Raw genomic sequence first — 8219 nt, forward strand, 5'->3', positions numbered from 1 at the left:
GATTCCGCCCCGGTTGCCGCCAGCTCCTCTGGCGGGGGTGGAACGGGCTGGTGCAGGCTTCCCGGGTGGGACTGGTCTGTCATTCATGCTCCATCCGGGCAGTTCTCCCAAGCTCTATCTTTCCGGGAGGGGAGGGAACCGGCAGGAACTGCGAGGGGGCTTCTGCCCCCTCCCTCCGCTAAGGGCCCAGCACACTTTGCAGGGCTCCCTGGCCAGAAGCACCTCCCTAAGACCGTTCATCTAGCAGCCATTTAACAGTGTTGAGGTTTTTAGAAGGTCCTTATGCTTAGGAGATAGATGCTGAATTCTGTAGGTAAATGGTGTCAAGAGATGTGTAACTCATTCCAGATGGTTCCCCAGAAAGTACACACACAAAGCAAATAAGGCAAAAATAGTCACTTGAGTCCTCAGGGGCTGGTATTTCAGTGAACAGTGTGCTTGTTCTTTCAGCTCATCAAAGAAGAGCCATCCCCAGTAAGGGGAGAAACCTCCACTGCGGACTTCTCCCCTGGGCTCAGGAGCGAGGCAGTCGGGTGGAGGTGGGGGGTGCGGCCAGGGAGCTGTGTGTCCAGACACGCTCGGCTGACGCTTAGATTGTTCATGGAGCGGGGTCGCTTGGGGAGAGCCGGTGAGGCTTGCCCCCACACCACCCCCTTGGCCCAGCGATTGCTCGTGGCTCCGGGCTAGAAATGTCACAGAGGAGCAAACTGGGCTCAGTCCAGCGTTAAGAGTGGCTTCCAAGAACCAAGTTGGGCTGAGGAGTCCCAGAAGGGCAGCCTCTGCCCAGGGCCTGGACAGCTGATCGGAGAGGCAGGAAGGGGTCCAAGGGGTGGAGGCAGGGAAGGAGCTCAACGGTGGCTTGTGGGGGTAAGGGGAGATGGGAGGGTACCAGTCTCCCTGCTTTGCTCACTCAGCACTTTTGCTCAGGGGCCAAGGGAGATGGGCCCGCATGATGGGCTCCTGGGGCGGAGTTTAGAGACTGGCTTCCAGGACACCAAGCCTCCCCCACCCCAACCTCGGGGAAGTAGTGAGGGGGACCCAGGGAAGGGAGCTCTAGGCCCTGGACAGAGGTGAGTCCTGGGTGCCGCTGCCCAGTGCGGATGCTCTGGTGTTGGGCGCCCTCTCGTGGGCTTGGGAACAACCGACAAGTTCACGGACCAAGCGGTCTGGCCAGGGATCCCAAGGTCGGGGGAGGCCCAGGGGAGGGCAGATCCTGGCCTGGAGGGGAAAAGCTAGTAACCTGATACATCACAGCATGGAGCAGTATAACACAAGGAGAAAAATTTCACTTCCATTTCCACTGATTGGCAACAGCCACTTGGAGAACATGTTCAGAATGTTCTTAGGCCCAGTCCAGGCTCAGGTGGGTGGCCTGTCGTGAGGGATGTCGGCCACGGGCCATGATGTCATCCTCAGGCACTGGTCTTCTCACCAGCAGCAGATGGGTCAGGGACCTGGGTCCCAGGAAGCGACTTTCAGTAGCCTAAGCACCATCCCCTCCCAGGCTGCAGTAAGTCAGAGGACAGGCAGGGGACGAGGGACGAGGGACGAGGGACAAGAACAAAGGTCAGAGAACCTGAAGGAGGGGTAGGGAGGGCAGGCACAGGAGGGCGTTCACAGGCACTGTCTGCTCATGTCCAGACTGCTGCAAATGGGGTTCTAGTTTATTTCAGGGGTCCGAGGACACCTACACCAGGAAAGCATGTGCCTGTCACCAGGCAGGCGGAGTAGGGCTAAGAGAGCTCAGTCCCTGAGGCCTTGCCCCTGGCCCCCGGCAGCGGGCAGGCTCTGACCAAGGGGAAGGCAGGCAAGGACCCCTGCAGGTCTGGGCCAAGACAGAACTGTTCCGTGACGAGAAGGAAGGTTCCAGAACAGGAGGTTTCCACTGTCTGGGGGCTGCTGGGCCAAGGGCTTGGAGCCCCTCACAGCACCTTGCCTGGGTTCATGAGGCCTCGGGGATCCAGCGTGGCCTTCAGCTGCCGCATGGTCTCCATGCCCACGGCGCCCACCTCCTCCTGTAGCAGCTGCCGCTTGCCCAGCCCAATACCGTGTTCCCCAGTACATGTCCCGTGGAGTGCCAGTGCCCGCCTGGGAGGCAGTGAGGAGATCCTCAGCAGGGTGCTCCTCTGCCCGACCCCGCCAGCCAAGGGTTTTGCTCTTACCTGCCCAGATGTTCTCCAAAGGCCTTGACCCGACGCAACTCCTCGGCATCCTCTGGGTCCACCAGCAGGATGCAGTGGAAATTGCCATCGCCCACGTGTCCAACAATGGCTCCTGGGGGCCCAGAGGACAGAGCTGCTGCCCCAGCCCAGCCCAGCTCCTTCCCTCCCGCATGGCGCTCCAGCGGGGGGCATGCGGACCTGTGAGTCCCGAGGCCTTCAGGTCCTCCTTGGTCTGCACCAGGATCTCTGGCAGCCGGGAGATGGGCACACACACGTCAGTGGAATAGCCCTAGGTGAGGGCAGGTTTGTGAGCTTCTCCCCCCTCACCCCCTGCCGGCCCGGACGTAAGAGGTCCTTGTGGTCAAGGTTAAGAGCAGGCCTCACCCACAAAAACTAGCTGCTTTTCTCTAGGCCTGTTTCCCCTGGACAACTGGACAAATGGCCAGAGTGAGTGCCCTGCCCTGCCCTGCCCTGCCCTGCCCGCGGAGGCTTCCCCAGCTCTCACTTTGCTCCCCGCCCCGCTCTGTGCAGGGCCCCAAGCAGCCCACGAGGCCGAACCTTTGCACGTGCTGCCTGGAGCCCAGTGTCCCCTTCCTGTTGGCTGACCCCTTCCGCTTCATCATCTCTCTCCAGCCAGCCTCACAAAACCCTAAGAGCACGTGCGCTGTCCCTGTGCCCAGGCGGGGGCTCCCTCCTGAGGGTTTGGCAGACAACTACTTTCCCCACTAGACAGTATCTGAGAAACAGCTGGGTAGGGGCAATGCTGCCCACGGTGGGCCTCAGCCTACTGCTCGGGACAACAGGGTGGTGGGCTGGGGGTGCCGCCACCACCCCAGCCCAACTCACCTTGCAGCCCGGCCGCAGGGCCAGAGCGGCGTACCAGGCGTTATGCCGTGCCGCCCAGAGCCGGCTGCGCTCCTCGGCCTCCTTGGCCCAGAAGAAGTGGGAGGCTCCGTTGTGCTGGCTGATCTCCTCTGCAAGGGGGGTGGGGGGGGCGCGGCGGGAGGGGGGTGGTCCCACGGGGCCTTACTCAGGGCCAGCCTGTGCCCCCCCCACCCCACAGCAACCCAGCACACCTGCCCGCTCTATCTGCTCAGCCAGTGCCCGCTCAGATCCGTGGAACTCGAGGAAGAGTGTGGGCGCCACGGAGCAGGTCAGCCGGCTGTGCCTGTTGCAGGCATCCATCATGACTTCATCCAGAAACTCTGGGGCCGAGGAGAGGGCAGGCGACGGGAGGCCCAGACTTCAAAGGGGGCCTCTTCCGGGGAGCCCCCCTGGACTGCCCAGTCCCCAGCTCACCGATGCGGGCCAGAGGCAGTGCAGCCTGGAGGATGTGAACAGTGGTGTCCACGGCCGCCTGGACGCTGGGAAATGCACAGGTGGCGGCCACCGAGGCCTCGGGGGCAGGGTGCAGGCGCAGGGTGGCAGCTGTGATGAGTCCTAGTGTCCCTTCAGAGCCCACAAAGAGCCCCGTGAGGTTGTAGCCAGCTGCACTCTTCCTAGGCCCCGGGGACACACAAGGTGGGTGAGCGCCCAGCCATGAGATGATGAGTTTCTGGCCACAAGCTCGAGCCGGACGCCCAGCTCCGTCCCCCAGCCCCCTGCCAGGTGGGGGCGTCGGCCCAGCCTGCCATCACCACCGCTGTTCCTTGCGCAGCCCCAGCTGGGCCTGGCGCGGGAAGAACTGCGTCTCAGACCGGGGCGGACTCATTGGCCTGGCCCACCAATCCAGGAGGCCGTTGCCGTGGGCAGAGGGTGCTCACCGGAAGTGCCGGCCGGCGCCGGCGGTGTGAAGCAGCCGGCCGCCAGGCAGCACCACCTCCAGGTTGAGCACGTTGTCCCGCATCGTGCCATAGCGCACAGCATTGGTGCCGGAGGCTGCCGTGGCCACCATGCCGCAGAGCGAGGCGTCTGCGCCTGGGTCTGCAGGGCAGAGTGAGGCCTGGGGCAAGTGCCCGGGGATGGAGGGGTCCCCTCGTGCCCCGGGACCGGCCCTGCCACCTGGTAACCCTCGGGGCCCCAGGGAAGGGCCTCCAGTTCCAGCCTACCCACAGGAAACCAGAGGCCACTGTCCCGCAGGTAGGTGTTGAGAGTTTTGCGGGTGACGCCCGGCTCCACCACCACACAGAAGTCCTCCGGATCCAGCTTCAGGATGCGGTCCATGTGGGTCAGGTTGATGCAGACACCGCCCTGGCAGGAAGCGGTGCCAAAGAGCTGATGGACCCGCATCTTCCCAGAGCCAGGCCACCTTCGACAGGAGCTCATCTCCAGGGTGCCCTGGCATCCGGTCGGGAGCCCGCCCCCCGCCGCCCACGGCAGGTAAGGCAGGTGGAGGCAGCCACAAGTGTGACAAGTGGGAGGGGGCCAGAGCCCAGGGGGGAGCGGGAGGGGCCTACCTGCACGGCACAGACTCCACCCTCAAGCCCGGTGCCAGTGCCAAACGGGATAATGGGCACTCCTTGGCTGTAGCACAGGGCTGCCAGCCGGCTGACCTGTTCCACATTCTGCGGCCACACCACAGCACCTGGAGGCTGGCACCTAGAACCAGACCCTTAGCAGTTTCCGGGAGCATGGTACCCACTGGTCCTGCTCATGTCCAAGGAGCCCCGAGGTATCACAGGGCCTGAGGCTACATGGTGGGAGAGGGATGGGTGTGGAGGAGGGGCAGACAACGCCAGAGCCCCCCTAAGTCGGATGGGTGGGAGAGAAGACAGCCCGGGACCCTTACTCCCAGCCCAGGGCTCTGGTGGGGGAGGGGCCCCCAAACCTGTGCATGGACTCATCGTGCCCATGCTGCTCACGGTCGGCGGCAGCGGTGGACACGTGCGGGCTCCCCACAACTGCCTTCAGAGCCTCCACAAAGCCTTTGCTGAGCTCGCCCTGCAGAGAAGAAACACGCCGCCAGAGTCGCTCAGAGGCCCCTGGGGCCCCGGGGGCAGGTCCAGGAGTGGGGGAGGGGCTGCCGGCACTTCTGCCCCCACCCCAGCCCCACTGACACCACCCCGAGGGCCAGCACCGCTAGGCCTTGCCAGTGCGCCCACTGGAAGCAAACCCACTCTACAAAAATGCCCCTTTCCGAACAGAACCATCGAGATCAATGTTTCACGTGGGGAAAAAACACCACCTGGGTAAAAATAGGAGCCAGATTCACTCTACAAAAAGGAACGTCACAGGGTTCCATAACGTAGCCAGCCCTGCCTTAGTAGCTCGGAAGGGTTACTTATCTCTGCCCGTCCTCCAACACTGCCCCAGGCGCACCGAGAAATGCTGAGTTTGATAAAGAAAGAATGGGAATGGAAAGCCTCCTGGCCAGTCCAGAGGGGCGCCGCCTCCCACATTCTTACCTCCCAGGCATTGTTTCAAAATGTGTCTGCACATTTGGGAGCCCCAGAGAGGGCGCCCTGGAGCCCATATGCTTTTGATTTTACACCCCATTTACAGTCCCATTTGTGGCAGCCGGGGGGGCCTCGGCCCATCTCACTCAACACCCACGCTTGGCAGAGTGAGCCCAGCGATCCTCTGCTCAAGGTCGCAGGGTGCTGATGCAGCGCAGAGCCTGGCGGAAACTTGGCATCTGGCCGCCCACCCTCCAGCGGGCTTCCCCCCCCCCCACCACCTACCTGCGTTCCCCTGGAGCAGTAGCCCCTCCAGGGGAACAGCCCCCAGGTCGCTGCAGCGCGGAGCAGACTGGCCATAGCGGGGTGCGCACTGAGGTGGGTGACCAGGTGGCCGCACCAGCCCATTGGCTGTGCAGCGGGTGGGGCTGCTTAAGGCGGCGCGGCCTTAAGGTGGCCCTGCCAGACCCTGCTGAGTCAGGCACAGCAGCAGGCGCGTGTCAGTACTCCTAAAGGAGAGGTGAGGCTTACCTAACACAAAGGGAAACAGGAGAGCAGCTTCTCGGGCTTAACGCTCTGCGGTGGTTTCCCTTGGTCTCTCGAACAAAGACAGGCTCCTTGCCATGGACTTAATCGTCCCGCCGGTCCCTGCTCTCCTCTCCATCAACCCCACTTCCTTCCAGTCTCCTCTTTGGCGTCTGAGTTCCAGTTTCCCTTTGGGTTCCTGTATCCCCTGAGCTCCAGCTCATCTCAGGGCCTTGGCGCACACGCTTTGTCTCTCTCACCCTGCAAGTCTCAGCTTGTGTCACAGTTAGAGGAGACCGAGAGCAGGACTGTGAGGAGGGAAGTGCATGGAGCCAACTTCAGGGATGGGATGGAGTAGGGCGGTGAGGTAAGCCCGGAAGGCTCCCTGGAAGAGGAAAGCTAAGTGTGCGTTATAGTTCACCAGCTCAGTAAAAGGAAAAGCCAGCTGTCCTTTCATCTCCACCCTCCCGCTGGGTGGATTTCAGAACCATCCTGCAGTGATGGGGCTGCCGCTCTTGAAGCTCTTCCAAGCTCCGTTTTCCTTCCACAGCAAATTTGGAGAAGCATGCTGCTAACATTACTAAGATAAAGCTATTCCCAGCTTTGTTTTTCTTCTCAATTGAATCACGAATACAAACTCCTACTTGGGTCCTTCTCCCCAGCCACGTTTGAATGAATTCACATTTCCACTCTCTGCGTGTTGCTTCACTGGCTTGTCTCAAAAAAACGTCTCTTTTACAGTTGGTTAGCTCAAATCAAGACCCCGTGAAAGTCCACACAATACATTGGTTAACATGTCTCATAAATCTCTTTTCATCTCTAGCGGTTTCCCTCTCCCCTCACTTTTTTCCCATGCCATTTATTTGTTAAAGAAACTGGGTCGCATGGGACTCGTGGGTGGCTCAGTCGGTTAAGCGTCTGCCTTAAGCTCAGGTCATGATCCCAGGGTCCTGGGATGGAGGCCCGCATCGGGCTCCTTGCTCGGCAGGGAGCCTGCTTCTCCCTCTGCCTGCATCTCCTCCTGCTTGTGCTCTCTCTGTGTCAGATAAATAAATAAAATCTTTAAAAATAAATAAATAAAAGAAACTGGGTAGCTTGTTCTGCAGAATTTTCCACATTCTGTATGTGGATGATTGCATCCATGTGGTATTGCTTAGTATCTTCCTTTAGTCTCTGTATTTCACGTAAATTGTTAGATCAAGATGTGGGACTGTCCAGTACAACTTTCTGTTACTTACGGAAGTGTTCTGTAGCTATGCTTCCGTTAGCCACACGTAGCTAATGGTCCTGGAGGTACCTCTGATTGGAGGAGAGACGCCAGGGAGAGTTTGTGGCAAACCCTACAAGAAGAACCCCACTATAGATCCCTAAGGTTTGGGAGCAGGGTCATGACATTTGCAACAGAGACTATACACCATTCAGAAAAGTACCCCTGGCCCACTACTAGGTCCTGGTTATGATGGTGAATGTGACCACAAGATATCAAGTGCCCACATGGTCGGAGGTGGCCATCATGAGCTGTGAATGTTCTATCAGACTCACCGAGTCATAAAGGCAGGTGGGTCCAAAACAAGCCAGCACTAGACAAGAGAGAAATAGACAAAATTGGGCACAAGCAGGGCCAGAGGGCAAATTAAGCTGCACAGGTAGATGGCTCGGATCCCCAGGTCACCCACCATCGAGTAGCCAGCACCTTTCCCTCAGCTCACACCTCCATGGCCGTAACAGGGAGCTCTTACTACCAGCTGATAGAAGAAGAGTTCAAGCTCGATTCATGAATGCGTTGGCTCAGTATGAGGGTGTAAGCTAACAATGGACTGTCACTGCGCTATAGCTCCACTTAGGGGTAACTGAAGTCCCTCCAGTTGGCAGAGCTCCAGGTCACACACCTGATCATCCCCTTTCGAAAAAAGAAATATGGCCCGATAGAAGAATAAGTATAGGCTCCTGGGTAACGGTGAATGGCTTGAAGGAGAAAGATTGGAAAATCAGGGTCCAAAAGGTTTGGAGAAGAGGCATGTAGATGGAATCTCTAGGAGTAAGCACAAAGTGGGATCTCTGGAGCATGGGCATCACACGTTAACACCCATCAGCGAGCATCCGCCACGGAAGAGACCAAACGAAGCAGATAGCATGCTTCTGCCGGTCATCATTGGCCAATGATATCAGTGGTCAGTGCCCACTCCAGTGTTGGCAC

The 8219-nt window shown here is 59.5% G+C and overlaps 1 protein-coding gene across 9 annotated transcripts; it reads right to left on the reverse strand.

Moving 5' to 3' along the window:
- Positions 1 to 368: 368 nt before the first annotated feature.
- Positions 369 to 5913, reverse strand: LOC112819250 (probable D-lactate dehydrogenase, mitochondrial). Of its 9 annotated transcripts, XM_025866241.2 has the most exons (11): positions 5783 to 5913; positions 4930 to 5042; positions 4559 to 4700; positions 4211 to 4352; positions 3926 to 4085; positions 3462 to 3661; positions 3239 to 3367; positions 3009 to 3136; positions 2361 to 2451; positions 2163 to 2274; positions 369 to 2088 (listed from the first exon to the last, which is right to left on the reverse strand). In XM_025866241.2, exons 1-11 carry the CDS (start codon positions 5903 to 5905, stop codon positions 1923 to 1925), a joined length of 1506 nt encoding a protein of 501 aa, XP_025722026.2. In that variant the 5' UTR covers positions 5906 to 5913; the 3' UTR covers positions 369 to 1922. The 9 variants fall into 9 exon arrangements, with proteins under 9 accessions (XP_025722026.2, XP_073746589.1, XP_073746587.1 ...); XM_073890488.1 differs by having other exon boundaries at positions 2163 to 2451; XM_073890486.1 differs by having other exon boundaries at positions 3462 to 3611; positions 3926 to 4352.
- Between the last annotated feature and the right edge of the window lie 2306 nt (positions 5914 to 8219).

The sequence above is a fragment of the Callorhinus ursinus genome, unplaced genomic scaffold (assembly GCF_003265705.2).
Source record: "Callorhinus ursinus isolate GAN/ISIS: 27379988/994484 unplaced genomic scaffold, GSC_fseal_2.0 scaffold371, whole genome shotgun sequence".
NCBI classification, from domain to species: Eukaryota; Metazoa; Chordata; class Mammalia; order Carnivora; family Otariidae; genus Callorhinus; species Callorhinus ursinus.

Coding starts and splice junctions, on each gene's coding strand:
- LOC112819250 (XM_073890485.1), bottom strand. CDS start 5,905: ATGGGCTGGTGCGGCCACCTGGTCACCCACCTCAGTGCGCACCCCGCT. Junction 4,353..4,558: donor GTGGAGTCTGTGCCGTGCAG/GTAGGCCCCTCC, acceptor GCTTCCTGCCAG/GGCGGTGTCTGCATCAACCT. Junction 2,089..2,162: donor TTTGGAGAACATCTGGGCAG/GTAAGAGCAAAA, acceptor ACTGCCTCCCAG/GCGGGCACTGGCACTCCACG.